The sequence below is a fragment of the Terrapene carolina genome, unplaced genomic scaffold (genome assembly GCF_002925995.2).
Source record: "Terrapene carolina triunguis isolate 2854851 unplaced genomic scaffold, T_m_triunguis-2.0 Scaffold210, whole genome shotgun sequence".
In the NCBI taxonomy this organism is placed as follows: domain Eukaryota; kingdom Metazoa; phylum Chordata; order Testudines; family Emydidae; genus Terrapene; species Terrapene triunguis.
Genome location: NW_020664561.1, coordinates 30728740 through 30756616, shown reverse-complemented (window position 1 = coordinate 30756616; position 27877 = coordinate 30728740). Strand labels below are relative to the sequence as shown.

General features: G+C 38.5%; 1 protein-coding gene across 3 annotated transcripts; it reads right to left on the bottom strand.

The window, feature by feature from the left end:
- Nucleotides 1-27789, bottom strand: LOC113405132 (noelin-3). Of its 3 annotated transcripts, none has more exons than XM_026655499.1 (7): nucleotides 27644-27789; nucleotides 27262-27273; nucleotides 21069-21204; nucleotides 14481-14636; nucleotides 12129-12348; nucleotides 2335-2441; nucleotides 1-1034 (listed from the first exon to the last, which is right to left on the bottom strand). In XM_026655499.1, the coding sequence occupies exons 1-7, from the start codon at nucleotides 27787-27789 to the stop codon at nucleotides 357-359; spliced, it is 1455 nt and encodes a 484-aa protein (XP_026511284.1). In that variant the 3' UTR covers nucleotides 1-356. The 3 variants fall into 3 exon arrangements, with proteins under 3 accessions (XP_026511284.1, XP_026511285.1, XP_026511283.1); XM_026655500.1 differs by lacking the exon at nucleotides 27262-27273 and adding an exon at nucleotides 24379-24388 and having other exon boundaries at nucleotides 27657-27789; XM_026655498.1 differs by lacking the exon at nucleotides 27262-27273 and having other exon boundaries at nucleotides 21069-21215; nucleotides 27661-27789.
- Between the last annotated feature and the right edge of the window lie 88 nt (nucleotides 27790-27877).

Genomic DNA, 27877 nt, shown 5'->3' with positions numbered 1-27877 from the left:
AAAAAAAGACATAAGGTAAAAAAAGACATTCATGCATTTAAGCCACCATTAGTCTCTGACTCTAATATAAGGCAGATCATAATCTTTTTAAAACTGTCTTTAGCCACTTAAACCCTCTTTAGTGCTTTTCATGACAAGGTCATGGCAGGCCTTGTTTTTTCAAGAGTTAGGATGCTTGTATTTCCAACAGGTCATTTTTGACAGGCTCAGCCATATTTGGAACACATTGCACAGTAGAAAATGCTTTCATTTTTTAATGAAAAAGAACTTAAATAAAAAGAAATCCAGAAGGATGTTTTAGAGTTTATCACAAATGACACTTTTGAAGTGTGCGTGGAGGAGGGGGAGAGACAAGTTTATGTGTCATCTTCAGTCTTAATAATGTGGAAAAGGGTGACATTGAACAGGACCTGATGTCCATTATTCCAGGCATAGAGAGCTCTATCTCTTGCATTGTAGTCAAGCATGGATATATGAAAGTACTGATTATGGAACGGAATGTCTGTATACTCATAAGTGGAGGTTTTCGTGGAATAAGAATAGTAGACCTTGGCTCCTGTTAAATGTGAGTTGGTAACATACAAAGTTCCACAGATCATGAAGGATTCCCCAGCACTTCTCTTTGGATAGCCTGTACTCCAGCTCTTCATCACTTCTAACGTATCCTGGTTTAGCTGGCTGATAACAATGTTGCCTGCATTCTGATTGGTAGCATATACGGCCCACAGCCCAATTTCATCTGCCATCAGGTCAATATCTGAGAAGCCGCCCCAAGTGTAGGGGTACACATTGTGAAAGCCAGCATATTCCAGGCTACGCTGTGCAAGCACCCGTCCTGTGTCAAAGCTGTATTTGATGATTATGTTACTCTGATACTTGTTGAAATAGAGGGAGCCATTGTAGACAACATGATTGGTTCCTGCCCATTTGAATGGAAGATTGTATGTTCTTGATTCAGCCCCACTGACAAAGTCTGTGATTGATTTGTATTCACGGACAATTTTATTGTTAGTATAACTGTCCATGTACCAGACCTGAAAGAAAAATAAAGAATAGGCTGTGAACTACTGAAATAGAATCCTTGGCTGATCATGCTGTATTCTGAGTACATTTTAAAATATGTTCAAGAAATCCTGTGGCATTATAAGTTACAAGACTTGCTCATAAAACCTACAAAAGTGAAGGATGTGTCTGTATATTTATTCTGTTGCAAAGACATTAGTAACACTAGCATTTTGGATCAGAACCTACTCAATAGCCTCTCTGAGGCTGCTTTCACAACAATGTCTGCCACGGTCAGAGAAGTTTGCTTTGAGAGTGTTCTCATAGCTTGGCCCTCTGGCTCAAGGGGTCATTAGTATTGTTAATGATGTGCCCAGATTGTGAAAATCCCAAAGATGGAAGGAAAGTTGAGTGTGACTCGAACCTTTGAGTCACACCCAGAATTAGAACTGGTTGGAATTTTTCAGTTGAAACTTTACTTGTTGAAAAATGGCATATTTTCAGGAATGAGAATTTTCCATGAAAATGTGTTTTCTGGGGTTTTTTTTGTATCTTACTGATTTTTCCACTTTTTGGTTCCCCATCACCTTTCTCTCCCATTTTATCTTCCACATTTATTACTTTATTTCACTCCCCACCTTTTCCCCCTTTTGCCCCTAATAAGGGGGGAGGGAAGAGAAAGTAAAAGAAATAAAAAAAAATAAAAACAAAGAAAAATGTTCTTTTTGCTGAAAATTTGGAAAACTCCCCCCAAAATGAAATTTTGTTGATAATTTTTGTGACACATACTTACCTTATTTCAACTAGCTCTGACTGAAATCAAGCATACCCAAGTGCATTGATTTTTTAGTATTGGCCTTATCAGGTAAAGACCTGGATAAACCACATTGAGGGCCTAACTCTGCAAGCATGTGTTAGTTTACGCATGTAGGAAGCTCATTGACATCAGTGAGATTACCCACATGAGTAAAGTTACTCATGAATAACTGTTTACAGGATTGGGTCCTTAGAAGATGTCCACTGAAGAAACTATAATGAAAAGAAAGAAAATAATGTGTATTTGTATACAGAATATAGACTAGTATGCATCCTCCCCAAAACAAGCAGTTTAAAACTAATGAAAATATGCAATATGGTTGACTTATTTTTTTAAGGAGGATGGTTTAACCTTTTTTTCCCTAAAGTACTTCAAAATATAGAATATGAAAATGCAGGAAATACAAGAAATAAATGCTACGTGGTAAAATCTCATGTAGGGAAATTATCCCCTTGTAAAAATTAAAAATGCAAATAAAATATCAGAACAGAAAGATATTCAATGCCGCAACATACTCGGTTATTCTTTTCTGATGCTAAAGGATCTGTCATCCAGGCTCCAAATCGGGTTCCAGAGGTCTTGACTGTAATGGGGCCTGTAATTTTCATCAATTTGCCACATGCTGAAATTAGAAAAACAAATGTACTCTTATGAAAGCCGCAAACAATTTAAACATAACTTGACCATATTCTGACTGATGTCAAAGAGTTGTCTAGAGAACAAGACTAATTGCTATAAACCACAGAATGATTTCAGGGTGTACGGAGGCCGGTTGAAAATAGCTCTTCATCCTCAGCGTATGAACACTGGTAGTTTACATTTTCTCCATTGAAAAGGGAGACAGGGATCTTTTAGAAAAGTTATAAAAATGTTTCAGAATCTTTATTATCTTTTGGGTTCAAACAAAATAAGATAAAATATATTAAAATATCTCCCCCACCAGACTCAGAAAAGCCAGAAGCTAATGTTGCCTCCAAATGGATTTGAGAAATCTATCCCTTCCTTAACAACTTGACACGTCAGAAGGAGAAAAGGGAAATTAAAAAATTCTAATGCAGATTCCAGTATTGCATAATCCAAATACTAATAAATTTAAAGATTTTGAATTCTTTCTTCAAAATTATATTCAATTTACATCTCAGTGAGGATTACAAAAGAAGCTATGTTTAGCTCCTGCAGTCTTGGAATTAATTGTCTAAGCACTAACAGCTCTATCCTGCAAACGTTACTGGTATTAATGCCTACTAATGTGAGTTAATCCCATTGTTATCAGTCTCCCCAATACCTTGTGCAACTCAAGATTCAGGCAAGTGGAGTGGATTTCATTCTTAGAGAACTGAAAATGGCAGATCTAAAATCCCATCCACATGCCCCAACATCCCTGATTCATCCCTGCTGTCAGTTTATGCGACAATTCACAGTTCGTTATTTTCTCATTTCTCCCCACACAATCAACTCAACTCCATAGCAGCATCTGGAATAATAATCCAAGTTATAATATAATTAACTCCAATATACCATAGATAACAGTTACAGAGATAGACTCGAATGTGTAAAACCACCATAGGTTTACGAGCAAAGTAATCAGCAAAAAACGCCATAAATGAAGAAAGTAAATATGAGAATTATTCTGAAACTGTCACCACATCAATGGACATCTAATCCACCATGCTGTCCCTTGTTAGACTGTCTGGGAGGAAATAATGAGAGTCAATTTGATCTTGAGTGCTGACCTTCCTAATAATCCAAAAATCTATATTTTAGGGGACATTAATAACATGCCTATTACCAACAAAGCTCACAGGGAATTTATTCTAAATTTATATCGTCAAAAGACTTAGAATGGTGTAGATGAATAAGTGACCCTGCAAGTTTGGGAAAAAATGATATTCCAGCTGAATGTAAATATTGAAACATTTCATGATTTTTTTTAAAAAAAGTATTTTAGATATATATAATTCATTCTGATATAACTGCTATTGCACATGATCCAATCTAGCCAGAAAAGGTAAGAGACAAATAGAATATATCACTTTAAAAGCTAAGGTATATCATTCAAAGGAGCAGGTCACATCATGATTTCATTTTGGAATTTATGTAACAAAGAATGCACTGTATTGTATGTTCCTAATTTCAGCCAGTTATAATGCGGCTATTGCTCAGGTAGTATCTGAGTTATCACCAAAAGGAATTCAATCCCAGGCTAGTGAAATGGGTATAACAAAAATTAACATAATCTAAGTACGTACTGAGGATTTCATGAACAGCACAGGTTGTGTTTTTACTGTTAAGGCCCTCTTCTTAAAAGAGAGCTAATTTATTAGTTAGCTGTTAATGTTGATCCACACAAGCAAGCATCTGTGTATCTCAAACTCAAGTTGCAGGATCTTGTGAAGACATACTGGGATTAAACATGTAGGAGACACAACTTTTTATAATTCTGTTCTCTCCTCTCCCCTCCAGTTGCTTATAGTATTTAATTAACTATCTCTTCAGGGATTTTTTTTACAAAACTGCTACCAGTGTCACACATAGCCTGAATGCTACCATTCTGGTATGCTTTGCAAATCTCCATTGTGGGGAGTTGACTAATATATCCCAGTCAGGCCAAGTTTTACCCTCATTTAAAATGGCATGTCAGCAAACTCAATTTGTGAAGAATATATATGTGGAGAAGTCAGAAACCATTTGGAAAGTACTAAAACAATTATGATTTGAGAATCAAATTAGCGGAAAACATACAGTGCACTGAAAGAAATTAGAATGAAATTAATCACCACAACTAATTTACATTTACTTGCTCTTTTTTTAACTAATGGAAAAATACAAACTGAATAATGTAAGAATTTGCTGGATACATAATTAGTATCATTCAAGTATTGTGTTAAAATTAGAATTAAAATACACACTTTCCATTTTAGAAAAATTTAGAGTCCTAAAACAAAGGATATTTTTAGAAGAAAATGGAAAATTTAATTCAGGAAGATACAGAAGTAGAAAAAATTATCCCTGAAATTTAGCTCTAGAATTTACAAAATAACGGTTGGATAATTATCTTTCAAAACCCATGGTGGGCTAATCAAAGAAGAAGAAGAGGGATGAATTTAAAAAGAGACAAAACTCTGGTTTCATATAATCCAATGGGGACAGCCCCTCAAAAAAGAACATCTTGCCTCCACTTTCTCCTCTCTCTCTGTTGCGGTTCCCAGCTTTCCCTTTCCTTTTTATTGGTAACAGAAGCCCCAAAGCTTATCTCTCTGTGCATGGGGAGCTTGATGAATCATTTTGTTCTATTTAGAACTAACTAAGGCTATCACATCTTATACCCACCACAGCCCATCTCCACTTTAAAGTTAACTTTTGATCTAGTTCCGCAGTTTCTGGTATGGCCCCCAGTGGTGCATTGTGGGTCTGTTGGCTTCCTAACGTAACTGCTCTCATACTAGTGCACAGTGTAGACTGGACTATTCCCCTCTGTGATTTTGAGGGAGACAGGAGGAGCAATCAACGCCCACCTCCAATGACTAATGTCCCCAATCCTCCTGCATCCCTTAGAACAAGCTCTCTCAGCACAACCTCTTCCCAGCTGAGACTTTCACTCATGGAGTGCGGTGATATGTGCCTTCAGTCCTGCCCTCCTTTCAAATCTCAATAGATTCCCCCACAGTTGCATGTATGCATGCATCCCTCATTTGTGGCAACACTTAAAAAGGTATCCTCAGTTTTCATTTGAAAAGTCTGATCACTTTTATCAACAAGATTACTTTGTGTGTGGGAGGTGGTGGTACAGAGTGACAGTGGGCAGGGGAAAAGAGAAAATAAAACTCCCATTTTTGCATAATGCTGATGCAGGCAAAGGGCAGTCAGAATTTTGTTCAAGCACAACATCAGTATCCAATGTACACCACTGAGTAATTTGAATTCAGAAGGAATTGTTCAGAATGACAACAGAGGCCCCAAAGCACATCTCAACTATTTAGAACTACTTAGGGCCACTGCGTATAACCTTCATGGTTGGAAATTACTCTGAGAGTGCCACAAATCAGCTGGCCTGCTAAGTACTGACCATGGGAACAGAGTGAGGCTCTGGCTGACTGATTGGGCAGAGACAAATTGTGAGACCAGAGGAGGAAACTAATTGAGGAAATATAGGTCCCACCTCCTCATTTCACTTCCATGAATCACACAAACACGTGCAATGCCTTTTCGACCAATGGCACATCAGAAGAAAAGAGAATCTGATTAACAGAATTTAAAACAATGAAAAAGTAAGCTGCCCCTCTTCTCTGGGAAATATTGTACCTAGATATCATCATTTTCTCCATGTCTGTTTTGTGGAATCTGATCCTGCAATCACATTTGCATACATGTAACAATGGAGCTGTACAGATTTTGCAGGATTGGACCTTGAGGCAATCTGTATTTGTGTACATTGTAAAGTGCCAAGCACTATGTGCTAAAACATGGGAAAGGTGCTGCAGAGATGACTGAAATTCCCCGTCTCAAGATGGGGTAGATCAGTGTGTGGATCCCACTGGTCTTCTCTGATTAGAAGTCTAATTGGACCCCAGGAAGCCAAAACAGGGGTTTCAGATCCTGTTTTAAGTTAAGTATCAGAGGGGTAGCCGTGTTAGTCTGGATCTGTAAAAAGCAACAGAGAGTCCTGTGGCACCTTTAAGACTAACAGATGTATTGGAGCATAAGCTTTCATGGGTGAATGCCCACTTCGTCGGATGCATGTTTTAAGTTAGAAAGTGACCAGATTAAAAAAGGAAATAAAAAGCTGGTAAAAAACCAACATAAAATGGGAAAAATGTCATGGCTCTCCTTCCCTTGAAGTGAAAATAAATTAAAAAAGAAAAGCTCTTGGTTCAACTCATTAGATGCTTTCTGGATAGTCGGTTTCTTGTTTCCTTTGGAAACAAGATAGGAAGTGAATTCTCTAAAAACAGACCTGGAAGGCAGACATGCTGGCAGCAGAGTGGCAAAAGAGGAGATGATGGAATTATCCCCTGCTATGTCCTTTCGTCAACTCTGAAATGAATGGCGGACATTAGCAAGTACAACTATATTAGACATTCATGTTAATTGTTTTACTGAATCTTGGTGTTAGCTGGAAACACCTTGTTACTATCTTTTAAGTGACTAATAGTAATACCATAATACAGGATTGTTTGCATTACAGATTTATCTAGTGCCTGTGTCTATTTGTGATATAGTTGTGAATTCAGAAATATAGCTGGGAAAGATCAGTGAAGCAAAGAAACAATCTGCCACATGAATTTTCTACAACAGTAATGGTGGCTAAGAAATGTAAACAGCCCACAGATTATTTTTCAGGGCCAAAAGCTCCTTTTTTTTTGTCAGAAGAAAAGTGTGACAATGTAGAAATATCTCTTGTCATGGCATATAACCTTTTGACTATAGTACACCTCATAAGCAGAAATACCAGATGATAGTGAGAAAGGAAGGTCTTGTGTACTTCCAGCCTAGCAAAGAAGAGAAAATTTTGCAACATTCTTGTGAGAGCCTGTTTGATAGATTTGCAGTCCTTTTTCCAGAACAAAGATATCCAGATAGGTTTAGATAACAGCAGATTTTCAGGATGAGATTTTTCTAAAACACTGAGTATTGGTCTAAATCTGCTTCCACTGGAAAAACTTTAATTGATTTCAGTGGAAGCAGCAAGGCCCATGCTGAGCGCATTTGAAAATCCCAATGGTTATCCTAACTGAACAGCCAAGCCTTTTAATGTTTGTCCACTAAATGTGATTGTATAAGAAGTACAGTGTACCATCTCATGAGTGTTTGTGGCCTCATTCCCTTCTTGTACTAGTGTTACTCCATGGACTTCAATACAGCTGCTCATGATTTACAATGGTTTAAGAAGATGATCAGGGTACAGGATGAGGAGCATATACTACCCATGAAGGAGTGTAGAAGCAGATGCACTATCCCTGCATGCTAGGGAATCCTGGAAAGCAGAATGCATTCCAGAACTGTCTGTGGGGTGGTGAGACATTGCCAGCACCTACTCTATAAGTCACTAGAACTTGTGGGAGAGGCTGGGAAGACCCAGTGAGCATATGGCTATTTTGAGGTACACATAGGAATGGGTAACCAATGCTAATATAGCCCCACAGTCTCTGTGATGACTAGTGTTTACTCTGAAGATTACAAGTTTTACCATATACCACAAACCAAAACAACCCCACTATAATGATCATATAAGTCGTTTTTTTTTACGTAAGGTTAATTTTTAGATGCATCGCTGAAAGAAAATGAACCGAATAAATTTAGAACAAGGACAGAATGGAAGTTTTCCTGGTTAATTAATAAATATTTACCTATTGAGCTCTGCTAGTACCTAGTTATGAGGTTTTCCTTTTTCTGTCTCAAACACAGTTAATCTGGCTTTTATGTGCAGATTGTTTCAGGTATTTATTTAGATATTAAACACTGACCTGAATTATTATGGGTAAGAAACAGGGTAGAGGGAAGTGAGTCCACTCCTCAGTGTGTACACGAGCAGTTTTCAGATGCTTTACTTCTTTTGCATCCTTCCGTAGGATAAAATTTGTTATGGGAATACATTGTAAAATGAAGAGCTAGAGACTGAGCTCACCCTTTACTTAGAGTTTATGTATCTATTATCCTACTTAGCCCCAAACCAGGAAATATGGTGGTCTAGTGGCTAAAGCCTGCCACTGGGAGTTGAAACTCCTGGGTTCTATTTTGAGCTCTGTCACTGACTCCTTGTGTAATCTTTGGTGTAGTCACTTACCTTCTTTGTGTTATGGTTTCCTCATCTATAAAATGGGGATAATAATTCTTACCTCCCTCACAGAACACTGTACAGCTTAGTGTTTGTAAAGCTCCTCAGAATCTACAGGAATGGTGTCATACAAAGAATCACTATTATCAATACAAGAATCCCTTGCTAATGCTACCATCTCTTTTGTGATCAATATGATGGCATTTCTTTGTTGAATATGCTATTACACTTTCCAGGCCCCAAGCAAAAATATCAATATCAAATTTTGCCTTGACCTTGCTGTATAAGAAAGCTAGAAATGAATCTAGCATATATCTAGTCTAATAGCTTCTTTCATGTTTCATAGGCAACTGTTGTCTGAGAGAATATTGATTTACTAGACTGACCATATTATTTTTAAAAATCTGTCACTACTAAATAGCATTAATACACAGTAGCTGATTAAATGAAGGTGATAAATCATAGGAAAGCAGTGTATTACTAGAGTAAAAATTGTCCATATGTACAGCACATTATAGGCAGTACAATAAGGCCTACATTTTCTTGTGTGTATCTGACTTGCATGAGTGCCAGCTGAGGAGTTGCACACACAAATGCATGCAAGCACACACACCCTTTTATATACAGACAACCAAATTTACGCGCACAAGTCATGAGTATGCTAAACTGCATGCACACTTCTGAAAATATAGGCCAAATTTATCAACTGCTGCAAAGTGACATTTTCCTATTATAAGGAGAAGGAACAAGTTTCACTCACCACAATGGCTTTGGAAATCATTAAATCTCAGTGAAAGTAAAATGACTGCTCACTGTATGTTAATGAATGTTGCAAGGGTTGCCAATGCAGATGGAAGATTACTTTTAAGTGGCTAAAACTGTATAAATAATGCATAATATAACAGTTATATTACTGGAAAACACCTGCTAGGGAAAAGAAGAGGGAAAACAAGTCATTACACATGCTGGTTAGATAGCTATACTGCAAGACTCAACAAAAACTCTGTAATGATTCAAGCCCAGATCCTGGGTGCAGTGTTGCTGTTCTGTCCTACACTGCCATAGGATTCTGGCCCTAAACATGGCATGGACAGCCACAGTTGGGTCACCCCAGTGCAGAGGGATCCTCCAGTGGTGTAAAGCAGGCATAGCCCTTCAGTGCAATGGGCACAACTGGGGTGGTAGCTGGAGTTTCCTTATGCCCCCTGATCCCCAGATACTGTATTGGCCTCTTGGGGCTATATACAGCAAGATTAACTTTAAGCTGATTTCAGGCTGCTCTAACTTGCAGGTGGGGACTTGCCAGGAACACAGTCAGTCCAGGATTAGGGGAGCACAAAAGCCACCTGACCTGTGCTATGCTTTTCTCAGCCATTACTGAGCACCTGGATCTCTGAGAATAAGAGCAAAGACAATTCTGCATTAGGATTTAAGAAGGCTGAAGTCCTTTCGGTAGTTAGCCGGAAACCCGCTTTAAACTCCTTAAGCATGTAGGCAAACCATAGGCCCTAATATGAAAATTTTTAGAATGGTAAAGTCTTAACTAGTGTTATTGTCTGGCATCGTCCTACTCTTGAGGCTCAACATGTAGTTGCCTGTGGACTAGGAGAATATGTGATTGTTACATGGCTATAGAAGGCAGAGGGGTGCAGAGACAAGTCTAGGGAGGTGGGGAGGGAAATGAGAAAGAACTCTAAAAACAGAGAAAGAGATGAGATCCTGGCAGTGAGCAGAGAAAGAAAAGGAGCCTTGGGGAAATCATATAATTGTATCTATATAGGGAGATAACTGAGTTGCAGAGTTTGGATTCAGAATCAATCTGGAGATGAATTTCTGAGAGACAGACACAGAGAGAGAGAATACGTGTGCACGGATATGAGGAGGGTTTCTGATCCTGTAGTGAAGTTTCATCCAACTTGCATACATATACTAGGAGCAGGACATGATGTTTATTTCAATGTGGCGATGGTGTATTTGCTACTTTTATTTTATAGAACTTCTCCCCCTTAAATTACCAATATATATAAAAAAAATAGGCCCCAGAGACTTTTTTTATTGGTCAAGAAAGAAAGGAAGAATTGTCTGTTAGGGAAGAACTCCTGGGAAGAGAGTTAAGAGAAGGGATTTGACCTAGGAAAATAATTAAAAGGGAAGTAAAAGGTGTGGGAAGAACCTGTAGGAAAGACTACATACTGTATATACTTGTTCATAAGCCGATTTTTTTTAGTAAAAAAGGGAAGCACCAGAGAAGGGGGTCGGCTTATGAACGGGTATAGAGAGGGAGAGGTGGGACACAGCCCCTCTCCCCAACAGAGGGAGCAAGGAGAGACAGCACAGCCAGCACAGTCAGAAGGGAAGAGGTGGGGCCAGAGTCTCTCCACTTCTGGCCACGCTGTTCTCCCCCCAGCCTCCGAAGTAGCTGCAGCTCCGGGGCTGGCAGGCTGCAGCCGTGCTGCTAGGCCCCGCCCCCCAGAGCAGGCTGCGGCTGTGCTGCCCAGCCTGCTGGAGCAGCTCCAGCCAGGCCAGAGACATCCTCCCCTGGCCCTCCCCAGATAAGGTGGGAAGGGATGGGATGGGGAGAATGTGTGGGTCCCGGGCTATGGGTTGGGTCATGTGGGGGGTGTCACAGAGGTTACTCCCCTGACTCCCAGCTTCTCCCCCCAAAAAAATTTCCCCACCAATTGCTGTCCTGGCCCATCAGGATAAGCAGCTGGCGCGCCGGGACACTTTGTTTACTTAGGTTTACCTCGAGGCCTGCAGATGCTCGAGGTAAACTAACCATCTCAGGCTGGGAGCCAAAGTTTGCTGACCCCTGAATTATAGGGTCGGCTTATGAACGGGTCATAAAAGTTTTCCATTTTTACTTATCCAACACAGGAAGGTTATGGCATTGCTGGAAACAAACCCAAAGCTGTGCTTTCACCAATACATTCTTTCTGCTAAAGTAGGTAGGAACAGTTCTAATTTCAGTGGATCACACCTAACCTATTATTACTAGAGGCCCAAAAGTAATACAGTCTGAGAGGTCATTTTCTGAACTGGCTATTTGTAAACTTCAAATTAAATTGTGATGATGGTTTTTGTCATGTGGATATCTCTCCATTGGACACTGGACAGAGACCGCCAACATATATCACATTGGCCACTAAAATGCACCTGGATGCAATCCTGGCCTGAGTTATATTACAACTAGTGTGAGAGAGGAAACAATCTTTGTATCCCATTAACAAGTTCATGAGCAATTCAGTCCTAAGACCCCCGTCCATAGGATTTCCAAGTTGCCATCCCTTATAATTCTGCATCTTAACTCTTTCTATTAATAATGGGTCAGATTCTAATTTAAATTATACTGGTGGAAATCTAGAGTAACAGTTGACTTCAGTGAAGTCACTCTTGATACACATTAGTGTAACAGAGATCAGAATCTGTCCCAGTGTGTCAAAGAGCTGAAAAATAGAGGATTTTATGTTTCTACATCAAAGCTCTAAAATATATAACCTAGGGACAAAATCCGGCATGAAATGGTTAACTTACTGAGTTTTTTCATGCAGTCTCGAAGTCTGGTTTCTAAACTGAGCACCCTCTGGTGTAGTTCCTCATAGTCATAGGCACCAATTTCTTCCTGAATCCCAGTGAGAACTGCTGACAGATTCCTAATTTCCTCCTTGAACTGGGTGATTAACTTGGCATCAGTTTTGTACTGTTCCAGAACTGGGATCAATGGCAACAGCTCATCCATCTTTTCCTTCAACTCCTGCAAAAAGCAGTCACCTGGGCATTAGAGCAGCTTAAAGGAGTTCAGTCCCCTAACACTCTTTAATACAATATTTTGAACTGATTAATAAAATTACTTTAAAATTCTTATTGATATTAGTTTCAGATCCATTACTAGTGTATTGTGAAAGTCTAGCGAATTCAACAGTACGTCTTGGATAAAATGTAAAAGAGAATATTCAATTCCTACTGAAAATACAAAATTCATTTTTAGAAGATTGGAAACAAATCTGAGATGCGTCTTTCCCTGCACATGATACAAAACTCCTGTTGACTATATTTTTCTTGAGAAAAGGTGACCAGGACTGACCACAAAGTTCGAGGTGAGGATATGGCACTGAAATAGTGACATATTTTCACTGATTTTCTATTTAATTTTTATAAATACTAATATTTAATTTACTTTTTTTGACTGCCACTGCACTCTGAGCAGACATTTTCATTGATCTGTCCACAGTAATGTCTAGGTCTTTTTTCTCCTAAGTGGTTAGAGTTAAATTTAGACTCCAACAATATGAGAGATTCAAATTATATTGGCCAACGTGCATTTGTCTTTAGTGATTTTTCACTGCCCAATCAATTAGTTTTGTTAGATACCTCTGAACTTCCTCAAATTCTTCTCTAGCTTTAACTAACTTAAATAATTGTATGTCATCTGCAAATTTTGCAACCACATCATTCTTTCTCTTTCCCAGACATCCCATACTTAAACGTTTGCCATGTTGAAAATTGACCATTTATCCCCATTTATTGAATGTTTGTCTCTTAGCCGTTTCTAATCCATAATGGCTATTTATCTCTCATACTATAACTATAATACACTTAATATCTTTTGCCAGGGAGTTTGTTAAAATAAGTCTTAATACATTATGGCAACTGGCTCTTGTTCAGCCACTAACATGTAGCTACCCTGAAAGAATCCTAACAGATTAGAGATTTTTCTTTTATGGAAGGCATGTGGGTTTATCCTTTTCAGATGATGTTCATGTAGATGTGTTATAATTCCATTGATAATTTAAGGAAACACAATGTGCCATTATATATTTATAATAACATTACAAGGGGTAAAGGTGAAAACTTTCGTGAAGTTGAAACTGGCTGAGCGGAATTATACTCAGATTTTCAGTTAAACTGAGAATAATAAATAACCATACTCTCCAAGTGAGCTCTTATTAGTATAATTAATTACTGAAACCAATTACTGTTCAGTGATCAGTACCTCTGAAAAATCAGAACCCACTCAGTTAGGTGCCACTCTTTTTGAAAATGTAAGCCTATGCTTTTATGTTTCAGCTATCATGAACACCTCAAAAGACATAACGTTAATAAATTTTTTGTCTTTGGAATATATTTAATGGACCCTATCTTGCATTCCTTGCACACTCAAAACTCTCCATCATTAGGGCCCAGTACTTGCAATACTATGATATATGTCTGTAACATTGTCTCTTTAGTATAGTCCAGATGGCTTCCTAAGAATAGACAATAGCAGTTTCTAACCTCTAGTACTAGACTTCATGGCAGATAGGGTGGCTAAAGTTTTTGTTCAGTGAAAAATCACTAGGAAATTTAACATGGACATTTTTTCTTACAGCACATGTGGATTAGAGGGGAGGGGGATACACCCCAAAACCAAAATAACTAACTCCCCCAACCTCTAATCAGAAACTTTTAGATCTTAATGCTATTAAATACCAATTACAATAACTTCCCTCATTATAAACTTTTTTCTCTTCAGTTCTACGAAATGTCAGACAACTGTAAAAGTGCAAAACCCTCTGGTCATTTGCTATTAATTCCCTGGCTTCCTCATTTATCACTAGTGCTTGACTGCATATAAATCTCTCAGTATGAACTGCACATTGATACAGTAAAATAGGATTCTGTTTATACTAACATTTCTCTAACGTCTTAATAATTAATGGTCACTCCTTATTGCAGTTAAACTGAATAGGAAAAGTGATTATCATAATAAAAGAGGTTATATTATGGTTCCTTTTCAACGTTTCTTTTGTATAAGCTTTTCAAGCCGAGATCTTAGCAGTTCATGCATTGCTTTTTAGTGCATAGCTTGCAGCAAGCTTTCAAAATTATTATTAAAATAAAACCTACTTGAAAATGCTTTGTCATTAATGTCTTCCGATCATCTTCAATTTGCCGAAACTTAGCCTTCAGCCCTTTCATTTGTGTTTCCATTTTTAAAACATACTGGAAATCCCTCTGAGTCCGTAGGTTTAAAACTTCAATAGATTGGGACATATTCTGAACCTGTTAAAGAAGAACACTGGCTGCACTCTGTTTTTCTTTTTCTTGTATGTGTAGTTAAATGTCAAGTGATAAAATGTCATGCCTTTGTTAATGCTTGAACTGTTAGCCATTTTTTACCTCAGTGGAGCTTTGAATTCATAACTGTAGAACAATACAGAAAGTGGGCCACATTTTGGCCTTGGTCACACGTGTAATCCCACTGAAATCAATGGGATTGTTCCACTATAAATTGGAGGAATTTGGCCCAATGTCTTTACCCATCATATAATACCTAAAAAGAAAACTGTGCACTGAGTATTTTGACAATTCAGCAAGGGGAAGAACTGTTCCAGGGCAAGGAATCATAAAGGAGGTTTGGGAGTCAACATTCCCGAACAAAAGAATATAAGTACAGTATTCAATAAATCAGGAAAATCAGATATTGATTTGAGTTAACTTATAACTCCATGCCACTTCACTACTTAAACCAATTTATTGAGGATTTGGGGGTGTGCAGGAAGAATGGGGTAAAGTTTTGATCTTGAATTTAAATTTGTTTAAGCTTCATCAAGGATCTGAACTTATACTTGACAAATGAAATGCATGCTGCCACCCAGATAGAGTTTGTACTATATTATGCAGCACTTGCTGATTTTTTTCAAGTGCTGTGTATAGAGCATGTGGATCTTAGAAGCAATCATTTAGCCCTGAACATTGTACTACTCTACTAAAGAGAATGGGCATGATTCTGATCCTTTACGTAAATGAAAATCAGGAATAATTCTACTGAAGTCAGTGGAGTTACATGAGTGTGAAATCAGTGCAAGAGCGATCAGGGTCAGGGCCAGTGGGTCTCCTTTAAGAGATATGTACAACTTGGGCTTTTGATAAATATGAATACAAGTTTTGCAGAACCCAATATTTTACACTCTAGTGATGCAGTAGTTTAAATGTCAATGCTTTGGAAAAACATGGTCTTGGGCTTGAGAGTGACATTTACTCAAACTAAATTTTTAAATTTTAAGGAGGGCTACACCATTGTTTTTGGCGAGTCAGCAAAATACCCTATTTTAGGGCTTGATCCTGCTCCCATTGAAGTTAATGGCAAAATACCAGCTGACTTCAATGGAAGCAGGATTGAGCCTGTAAAATGCTAGTGTGTGTTAAAAAAGCTTTGAACTGTTTTCTTTATACATTGTGCACTAGCACTACTTTAACTATAAATATCTTTACTCAAAGTTATTTATGCATGCTTCAGAAATATTTCCTAACTCTGATACAGATAATAAGATTTATTAAATTGACACCAACATTATTACTACTAGCACATTCTTTAGACTGTAACTTCTTTGGAGCCGGAACTATCTTTTTTGTTCTATTGTTTGTACTACATCTAGTACAATGGGGTCCTGGTCCATGGATTCTCTATCTATTGTAGAGGCATTCCTAGATCTACAATAGATTTCAATCCAGCAAAGCACTTAAGCATGGGCTCAGGTTTAAGTATGTGAGAAGTCCCATTGGAATCGTGCTTAGAGTTGGGCATATGCTCAAATGCTTTGTTGGATCATGGCCAGAGTGCTCACCTATCAGGTTAAAGGCTGTTAAGCCCTAAATGACTTGGACTATCCTGCTTGCCTCTTTCAATGCCATATTGCTGAAGATGGGATCAGCAAAGATCACCGTGCTGAGCCTTCTTAGTATAAAAGAGAGGCTGTTGGCAGGGTATCTATCCTTCATGATCATGAGCTTCGGAAATCACTTCCAGATCCCAGATCTGTTATCCTTCAGGATATGCTGCAAGGCACAACTTTTCCTCCAGCCATCTGAGGAGGGGATGGGTTGAGAGTTGGATAAGTTTTTGTTGTTTGCTGTGGAAATCATTATTTTAATTGCTAGCATGTGTTTAGTAGGGTGGAAAGCAATGCATTACATTTGAGATTTTATTATACAATTCAGTAATATAACAGGTGGCCAGACTGTAGGATATGTGATTGTTTATAGTTTTATAAGTAGAAATAAAATAAATCTATTCAACTGTAAATCATTAATAGAAAAAAATCACTGAAAGATTAAAAGAAATGAGTTTCAAGTAACTGATTAAGCATATGTAGAACAAAAGATAGCCCATTTCCATCTTTAAGACAAAGACAACTTTAATTTGTATGTACTTTATGTATCTTTCATAAGTGTTCACTTTATAATAATCAGACAAAATATGTGGGTGATACATTTCCAGACATGAAGCTGAAGCAGAACATTTTGTTGTTGTTTTTTCACAAAGTTTTGCATGTGCAATAATTTTATGCCAAAATTCACTTTAACTCATGCACACTAAATGGGGGAGGGGGAAGGAGGGAAGTACCACTAGAAAACATTAGGCCCAATCTTAAAGATCTTACTCAGAACTTGCTCAGGCAAAACCCCTTTTGTCCATCCAGTCTAATGGAGGTGGGAGAAAAGGGTGATATTCCTTCCATTCACTAATATATATAATCTTTGAGCTGTTATCCATAGTTTCAATTGGCACCCCATTGTGATGACGACTGTATCATACTGCATCTGGTTATTAGGATCCTGTAACATATTGTGGATCTGATACAGTTTGATTTTACTTAACCTACCACCTAGTTAAAAATACCTTAAAAATAGTGTTGATAGCAATGTAGATTAACTAGCAATAATCAGCCATACACATTTTTGCTAGAAAGTACTGTTAATGGAATAAATCCACATTTTTGTCGTCTTTTATGCTCCTTCTGATTATTGAAGCCAACAAAATTAATCCTTTCAGAACAATGATAAAACTTGAAATGTTTCACTTTGCCAGATGCCACTTTCCCTCAGAAAGTGTAATAAACAGCAATGTGTGACTTTATTGATGTAGTAAAATGATGCTATGTACCCACATTTGCCATCATCTCAGTGAAAGAAAATAAGTTGTAGAGCTTAAGCCTCCACATAGAAGACCCCAAATTATCAAAGGGCTAGTTGTGAGAGGGTTGGTGCTGTGGACTTCAAAAAAAAAAAAAAAGAATTAAAACCTTATTTATGAGTATTTTAATGCTTGGAAAACATGCCAGAGTAAAAGCTCTGGAGAATGAAGTCCTCTGTTTATCAACATAAGTATAGCATGGGTCGCGCCAGCACATGCTGTCTACATTGCTTCATCACTGTGCCTTAACCTTGACCTGAAAGGACCTCCTCTAACAAAGAGAGACTCCAGGCCTTGGCCTTTCTTTTGAGAGACAGCTTTAATTTTTTATGTCTGTTCCGAAACTACAGCCAGTGAATGCTGTGAAACTTCGAGGAATGAGACAACCCAGCTGCGGAGTGTGCTTGCAGCTATATGTTGTTAATATGAACACTGCTTAATGACAACCAGCTAGATTTTGATCTCATTTACACTGGTTTTAGATTGGTGCCTCATATGGACTCCAGCGGTGGAGTTACTTGTGATTTATACTGGTGTAAATGACACTTAAGTGAGTCCATATAGAAATGTTAAGAGTAAGATTTTGTCTACACTACCACTTTTGTCAGTCAAGGATGTGAAAAAAACACATCCCTGACTGACATAAGTTTCACTGACAAAAATGCTGGAGTGAACAGTGCTATGTCGGCAGGAGAGGCTCTTCTGCCAACATAGCTAACACCATTTGTTGGGGGTGGTTTAATTATGCCGGCAGGAGAGCTCTCTGATGCTGGCAAAGAATGGCTACATGTGAGACCTTACAGCAGCACAGCTGAAGCGGTACTGCTGTGCCACTGTAAGGTCCAGAGTGTAGACATAGCGTTAGTCTGGTTTGATCTACGTTCTCTAAACTTGTCTTGGGTTTGACCCTAATCTTTTGTTCCAGCTGCTTGTGTAGCTCCTGTTGGGATACCCTCTGAGACCTCTTTCCACTTGGCTTCCCAAGAATTCAGTTAGACTCCAGACTTTGTCACTCAGGTATCTTTGTTTGTCATACAGCATCTCTAAAGCTGAGCTGATCAAGCTCAAACGTGGGGAGGGGTGTGTGTGGGTGCAGGGTACATCACTGCTCCAAAGTTACACAGAAACTCTCTTCCTTTATATACATTACACATCTCATTGCATTTACCACACAGTGCATCAGACCTTTTTGGATTGGCTTGGTTACTTTGCAGGAACCAATTCCTGTGCAGCAGACACTGTCCATGCATTGTCCACGCTCAACCTCCTATTTACCTCATCTCTACATCTCGTTCATTGTAATCTTGTTCCTATTAAATGGTTCTCCCTTTTATCTTAGATGGTCCAGACATTCTGCTTTTTAGCCTAATGATCTGGTTACCTCTCAAATTCTATCTTCCAAGAAATGAGGCCCAGGCCAGGCCTCAGCTACAGCTCCTGCACCACAAAGTAAGTGAAAAGCCACCTTAATCTAGCTAGGTGGGATTTCCTCAGATTTAGAAGAATCCCAGAGTAACATAAACCATCAGAGCTGGCATAGGGGGTCACACCATGTGCTTAGCTGGGGAAAACAAAGGTGGTTGGAGCATTGCTGCTCTCCACTGATCCCTGGCTGGTGGAATGTGGCAAGGGAGGATCTTGTCTGGCTGGCTGGCAGAAAAGGGGTATTTCTTCTTTAAGGGCTCCCCTACAATGGGTAGTAGGAAAGAGGGGGAAATACAGTGATGAACAGGAAGGGCAGAAAGTAGCTGGGGCAAGGTTGGGGCGGGTCACTGCCCTTCCTACTGACCAGAAGAGTGGGAGGGTAGTTATACCCCATGCAGCCCTAGAGAAGCCATCTTTTACTGGGTTGGAATGGCAGCACCCACCCAGCCACCCATGAAAAGTGCAAAAGGATGGGGTTTCCTCATGACCTGTTGTGGGTATTACACTAGGCACCCTCTTCCTTGGAGGCTGGGAAGGAATTTTTCCCTCATTGCCAGAATGGCCGAGGTGGAGTGGGTTTTTTTCACTTTCCACACAGCAGGTCTGGGAACCAGTGGGGCAGAGCAGGGGGGGTTAGTATGTAAAACTCATGGCAGACGTCCAGGGCAGGTACTTGGTATGGAGGAGATATGGTTAATGGATACATTAGATTAGAAAATGATTTGAAGAAAAGCATCTCTTAAGGGAGCTAAGGAAAGCAGGGTTTGAAGGTCCTCTATCCTCTACAGCGGCATGCTGACCCTCCTCTTTTTTCTAGTCCCCTTTTAAGAAAGCTGAGGTTGGGGGGTTGAGACTTCTACATCTGGTACAGAGAGGAACTGACCCCTCTCCTTTTATAGTCCCATTTCATCTCAAAGGAGAGGAGGGTGGCTGAGTCCCAGCAGTGAGACAGCAGGTTGGGGTTTATGTAGAAATGATTAAGGAAATGAGGATGACATGCACTGCACTATTTATTGCTGGCTAATCCAAGATATTTTAAATGAATAAAATTATGATCTAATTAAACCACGTCCATTGCCTTCTATCTTTCTTCTGACATGGCCAGACAATGGCTTATTGGTGACTATTAAGCAGCATGGGGGGCTGAAGTGGATTAAGAAATGATGGCATAAAGTTCTGTCTATATCTTTCATGTCAACTTCTAAGCCCATCCTGAACATGAGATCATGCTATAATTTTACAGAATTTGGTCACATGATATGGCATGGGCCCTGAGTTACATACACAAGCCAAGCTCCCACTGAAGTCCATGGCCTGCAGGATCTGGCTCCATATTGGCACTAAAGTGAGCTAATACTCCAAAAATGTCTGTGAGATAGTAAAGTACTGAACAATTTGTGCTGGAAAATATGTTTTTAGCTCAATATTTGGTGTTGCTATCTGCCTTTAATGCTCTTTGTGGCCTCAGAGGCTATGCATCACCATTTGTTCTACAGTAAACAGAACTTGGTTACAGTGGCTCAGGGATGTCATAGCTGCAGTTTTTCCTCATTTTCTTATGCAATAGAAATCAGCTTTTACAAATTAAATTTACATGCAGCTGTGAATAAATCTGAGGTGTAAGACTGTTTAGTTGTTTGGCAGAAAAACCACTGAACAAGCTGTTGGTGTGATTCAAGGGAATGAGCTTCAAAATCCTCCTATGATGGCGATGTGGGCATCAGATTGAATCCTGGTGCTTCTAGCTAGCTTGAACTGGAATTTGTAGCTACTTTTATGATGGCCAGTCTGTTTTGATACAGACATATAAACTATGGGACTCAGTTCTCTTAAAGGAATAAATCTGGGTGGAAGAAACAAGAAAGAAAATGCAGCATTAAGCTGCTAGATCAATGACGGATCAGCAGAGCTGTGTTGTAAAGAAACCAGATGAAGTGTGATTAGTGGTGGAAAACTGGGAAGGGGAAATAGAGAAATAACATTGATAGATAATCATTGAATGCTGTATTATTTTTTATTTTAAAGAGGGAAAGGAGCAGATTACTAAGGAAGTCTTAGTAGACAAAAAGAAGGAATACATTTGGGAGACTTACCTTCTCTAGCAGTTGTCTAAGTTGCCTACTTTTGGCATCTCTGGAACATAAATTTTGTTCTGGTGCAACTACAGTACAAATGCATCGGCCATCTGGGTCTTGGGCTGAACTATACACTTGCCATCCTTCTTTGGGGCTAATTTGAGTCTATAGTAATAAAACAATAAGCAAAGGCAAAGAGAGTGAAATAGCTGATATTCATGAATGACTTTTTGGTTTTTCAAATTCTTTAAAACAAAATATCTATTTCTATATAGATATACACACACAAAGGAATTAAACCTAAGAAAATATGCTTGCTCAGTTACATACCATATGTGTTCACAATGATGTTCCTTTTAGTTATCTTTTATTATCCCCTTAATGGATGATTGGTAATTTTGCATTTTTCCAAAGTTTTCCATTATACCTGACTCCTTGTTAATAGTTATTTAGAAATGTTTGACAGCCCTGCTTAATTGCAGTCATCATATTCAGTCTGGATGAGAACAGTTTTGTACTTATGATTCAACAAAAGTGCATTGATTTCATTCCTTGTGGATAGGTGTTATAGTTTCCACGAACAAACAAAAAATTTGTCCTTTCTTACTGGATGACTTTTACTTTAGATTAAGGGAAACAACACAATAGAAAGGAACAAATATAAAGTCCCCATGAGAAAGCACAGTAACAGTATTCATGCAGACCAACTCTCAGGCCTAAAAACAAGAAAGGCCTGGTCTACACTAACCCCCCCACTTCGGACTAAAGTACGCAAATTCAGCTACGTTAATAACGTAGCTGAATTCGAAGTACCTTAGTCCGAACTTACCGCGGTCCAGACGCGGCAGGAAGGCGCCCCCGTCGATGCTGCGTACTCCGCTCGCCGAGCTGGAGTACCAGCGTCGACGGCGAGCACTTCCGGGATCGATCCGGGATCGATTTATCGCGTCTTAACCAGACGCGATAAATCGAACTCAGAACATCGATTGCTTACATCCGGACCCGGATGTAAGTGTAGACGTACCCTTAGAGGGGGCCCACTTTACTTTTAAAGGTGTAGTACACCAAAAACAGCCGTGCAGTTACATAGCTATAAACACCAACAGCAATAGAGAAGCCTCGGGGAAGTACAGCAAAGAATCTGTTTAGTTTAGATGAGAGGGCACAAAGTTAGTCATTAACACTGTAATGTATGCTGGAAATTCCTAGCACATTCTGCTTTCAGCAGTCATGGTAACACTGAAAAATTCTTCTAGTCTTTTTTTTTTTTTGCAGTGGTGATCAACATCCCAAAGCTCTATCTGCCTATTTCCCTAAATATTATATGATAGATTGAAAGAGTTGGTTGACATGCATTTAATAAGATGTATAGAAATGTACAGAAGTCAAGATGAAGGAAGGAAATAAAAAAACTTGACGATGGAGGAATTTCAGATGATATAATTAATTATAGAAGTAATGTTCTTGTGTATTGGATTTAGAGATGTCTAGTCAAGATAAAATTATGCTTTCTTCTTTTTATATCTAACAAATACAGTATTGACTACTTGATTTCAAAGCTCAGATGCTAATGGCTGCCACCAGAATAATTTCATTTTGGCACAGTGTATGTGAGTCACCAGTTATATTATAAAAATGAGGTTAACATCAGTGCAAACAGTAATTATTAAAACTGGCAAGCATTAATATTGATGCTTACTGGACTAAGTAAAGTCAGCTATTGCATAGTTCATCACTACAGGGCAGATACAGTATCTCTCTAGAATGAGTTTAGAATAAAAGGTGAAAGAGTATTCCCTTGGTGATTCTTCTCTGCATTTCATCTTAATGCAAGAAAAGAGAACCACCTCTTTTCTTCCAAGGGATTTCTGCTGGGGTCACTGAAGAAAGCAGTGACCTCTCCTTCTGTAGAGTTAATTGAAAGATCAAAACTGTAATATTCCCCTGTTTTGCTAGGAAAATAAAAGCCTGTAATTTAAAGAGATTGTAAATGGAGGACAGTTGAACTTGCTTTAGGGTTTGCTAGAAAGACTTATCTAAGGTTCATTGCTAAATCATGCCAGTTTTATGATGTTCTTCTAACCTTTATTTTTTTAGGGCACAGGGAATCTAGTTTAACAGAGATGGTGAACAATAAAATCTAAACAAAATTACAGCTGCAGGGACAATTTAAATTGGTTTTGAATAGCAAGTAATATTGTAAGCTTGAACAATTCAGGCTTGTCAAAGCAGTTAACCCTTACAATGTTAGCTAATTTTAGGTTGGTGGCTTCTATGATTTTCCATAGTCCTCATACCCAGATACTGATGTCATATAACAGTACTGAAACCTGAGGTTTCAGAGTAGCAGCCGTTTAGTCTGTATCCTCAAAAAGAACAGGAGTACTTGTGGCACCTTAGAGACTAATTTGTTAGTCTCTAAGGTGCCACAAGTACTCCTGTTCTTTTTGAGTACTGAAACCATAAGTTTATGTCAAAGTTTAGGAATATCTGCAGAATCCAATGTTAGCTCCTATCCCTTCTGAGGCACAGGAATACTTACTCCTAATGTACAGATACACTGCAATCTTTGGGCTTTATTGTGAGCTGATACTGGTATAACTCAGGAGTTACTCCATTCATGTTTAATAAAGTTTCACCAGTGTAAAATGGATGAGACACCAGAATCAGGCCCAGTCTATAGTAAAAAGGATGTAATCCAGGTTGTATTGTCCAAACAGTCCTTTATATGTTGTGTTGAAACCACACATTTCAATCTCATTTCCTGACAAAAACCATGTTTACCCAGGCACAAATTTCCTTACAATGTGGTGTTAGATGAAGAGACACTTGTACAACCATAAAAGCATTTGCCATTCGATTTTTTTTAAATGAGCTGCTCTACACTTGTGATGTATACTTATGTGACATTATTGATATAATCTGGGACCATATAGATCATTGTTGCAACCAAGGTCCTGTAGTGGCACCCAAATCTTGTATAAAGGGGTCAAATGGGGTGTCTAAGACAAGTTTATGGTTTACTGGTTATGATTATGCTGTCTATATGTGTGTATCAGTTTTGTAGTTGAAGTTATGAATATTGGCTCTATACTGTCTGTATTGCAAATTTATGCTATGCTTCTGGGTGACATCCCAGACAAGCTGGTGTTAGCTCTGCCTAGCCTGCTTGATGGCCCATTAAGGACCATCAGCTATACAATGGACCCATTGAGAGAAGGCAAATATGTCTTGAGACTCAGCAAAGTATGCAGGAACTGGCCCATGTGACTCCAGACTCCATTTTGCTGTAATTTTCCACAGTAAGAACAAAGAGGTGTTCTTACACCTGGAAAAGACTATACAAGGCTGATGCCTCATCTCCATTTTGTCTTCAATCCTGCTTCTTACCTCTGGAGGGACTTTGCTACAACTGAAGCTCTGAACAAAGGACTGATGACCCATCCCAGCTGGGGATGTTCCAGAGACTTCATTTGAACCTGCAGTTTATTCTATCGCTGCTGCAAGCCTGAACCAAGAACTTTGCCATTACTGTATGTAATTGATTCCATTTAACCAATTCTAACTCTCATCTATATCTTTTTCCTTTTATGAATAAACCTTAAGATTTTAGATTCTAAAGGATTGGCAACAGCGCGATTTGTGGGTAAGATCTGATTTGTATATTGACTGGATCTGGGGCTTGGTCCTATGGGATCAGGAGAACCTTTTTTCTTTTACTGGGGTATTGGTTTTCATAACCATTCGTCCCCATAACGAGTGGCACTTGTGGTGATACTGGGAAACTGGAGTGTCTAAGGGAATTGCTTGTGAGACTTGTGGTTAGCCAGTGGGGTGAGACCGAAGTCCTCTTAGTCTGGCTAGTTTGGTTTGCCTTAGAGGTGGAAAAATCCCAGCCTTGGGCTGTGACTGCCCTGTTTTTAGCAATTTGTCCTGAATTGGCACTCTCAGTTGGGCCCCGCCAGAACCACATCGTCACAACTTATCACAATGAGAAACCCTCAAGCACATACTAGAAGTGCATTGTGATTGATTATCTATGCTTAAATGAATGATGATATATTACTCTAAATTTAGGCTCCATTGCTTTACTGTATTCTGTTTTCATTCAGTAGGAAAGAAGTTGCTGTCATGAGAGGGTATGGATGGAGATTATCTATCTATCTATCTATCTATGTGTGTGACTGTGAGTGTGATTTTTACACACACCTGCACTTTTATTTTATTATTTTTTTGTTCTTTCCCATTTAATCCCACCCTCAAGCAGAAGTCGCTCTGCTTCCCAGGGAAGGAGCTAGAAGGCATCAAAATCTTATGAAAGCTGCTGAATCCAAACCCCAAATGTCGGCTTACTGCTGACAGGTCTTAGTAAGTGGAGACGAAAAAAGAAATAACCAACTTCCAAAAGAGGAGAAACAAAAATATTCATGTTAGTTCTTAACAATCTTATAGAAAGAGAAAGGAGCCCCTGCAAAAGGTAATATTTCATGTTATCTTAGAATAAAGGCAGCTGTGCTATAGAATTCCAGTACTCAGCTCCAAAAGGTTTCTTTTTCTTACACTACCAGATATTTCAATAAGAATATTATAGTTGTGTTCATTGTCACCACTGTCTGGGCAAATGCATTTCATTGCAATACATATAATTCCTATGACTAGTTGTGTATAAACACTATCGGCCAAATTTCCTTCTGGTATAACTCCACTGACTTCAACAGTTATTCCAGCAGAAAATTTGGTCCTATCTTTCCCCCTTTTTCAGCTCAGGTGAAAAGAAGTAGTTAAATATAAAGGAAATGAGGAGTTTTTTTCCTTTCTCTCTTGTACAAAATGTACAATTTTTCAAATTTTGTGTGGCCTGGGGAAACATATTTAGAAAGTTTTATACATAGCAAGATTCAATTTGAACTGCAGATTGCTCATGAATGTATGTTGGTGGATTTCTGAGGATATGTTGGCAATATATGCCCAGGTGTCAAGGATTAGTACTCAATTCACAGTATATAGGGCCTTATCTCAGAATGCTGCATTTTAGAAATTACATGCCATAGAAATAAGAAGACTCTATAACAAGATGGATAAAGCAGAAGAAATTCTCTTGACTATGATACTCTAAAGAATATGATTATTTCCCACCATACGAATGTTACAAGGCTGTTCTGCTTTGGATATAAGGCTTTTATCCCTGTGTGCCAGCTTCACTGACACTTCTATTACCTCACAGTTCAGTAAGGCATGAAACAAGTATGGTTGCTCTATCTTAATGAGAGCAAGCAGCGTAATAACAAAGCCTACATGCTATGGTCCAGAGCCTCAGTGGGTTTAAATGAGCAGAACTTCACTTGAAGTCAAGGAAGATGTCAATTTACACTAGTTCAGGATCTATCTGCAAATTATATATATAATTATATATATGTGTGTGTGTGTGTGTGTGTCCCAGCTAGTCAAGCACAAATGTATATTTGGATTAAGGGACCCATCTGACTTGTGGGTGTCAGTAGGATTTAGAGACATGCCCCATATAGTTCAGTGTGAAAATTAGTTATATTTTAAGAAAAATTCAGGATTTCCCCATTCCCCCTTAACATGGTGTTGTACTAAAATAAAAACTCATTTCTTTAGGATAACAATACAATGAATTAAAAAGTAACAATATTAAAAACTTTGTATGTAATATTTTTTTCCTATCCACATACAATCAGATAATTAAATATCGATCAGTTAATTAATCACTTTTAGCTACAACTGAAATTCAGTCCTAAGAATAGTAAGCTGTTCTCCTCTGATTTCATTTACACTGAAATTACACAGATAGGATTTCTCAAATATTTGGTAGAATACATTTTGTTCCAACTCCATTTGCTCTTCTACAAATGCTACTGTAAAGGTCCTTGAGTTTACCTGTCCGATTGAAATATGAATCTAATTTTTAGATTACACATAGAAGTTCAGAGAAAGAGTTAATAACACTTTTTTTCTTTAGTTCTACATAAACAGAGACTGCGGTATGTTGTGTTAAAATTTACTGACATCTGAACATCAAATACAAGTACTGGAAGATTTTAACTAATCTAACTAATAATTCATCATCTCCATTATTTCCTAATCAGCCTGCATAAAAGTCCTGTGGCCCAACTGAAAAGTACCTATTTTCTTTTCTTGTTAAAAGACATTCCTTTGCTTGACTGCTCTGCAAATTAAGAAAAGAAACTCTGTGGCAATGCTACAGAGTAAGATAGACTGTAGGTTTTTTTTCAGTTATTCTATAATACAACAGTATACATTTTCTGGAACAATAAATATGGAAACAAATCTGTGCTAAAGAAACAAGATATTTTAAACATTTCATACTCAAAAAATGAAGCCGTTTGTTCTTAAATACTTAATGAGGCTATTTTTCAAAAAGTTTCCCTTGTATAGTAAGTCTGTAGCATCCACATAAATGCTGTGCAGTTTGACGTGTCCAGACAGAAGCATGCAGTAAGTTACAGCATAAAGATTAATAGCTTTAAAAGAGATTTACAAAGAGGCAACTTAAACCATAGCCTTGTGGTCCCTTAAAATATCAGTTCAGCATGAAGATGGCTTACAACACATCAGAGCTACTTACCAGAGTATCTGAAGTGGATAGTCTGGTGGTATTTAGTCCTACCAGAGATGGAAGAGTTTGGGACATCCAGTTAGAGATCATTGCCATGGTACTAAGAACAGCACCAAGCTTGAGCAGTGGAGGACTCATTGCTGTGGAGCTAATGAGTTTTCATAGTGACTGATTATCATCCTAGTGCTGGCTGGCAGTGAGAGGCGTGACTGCAGCACTCAACATC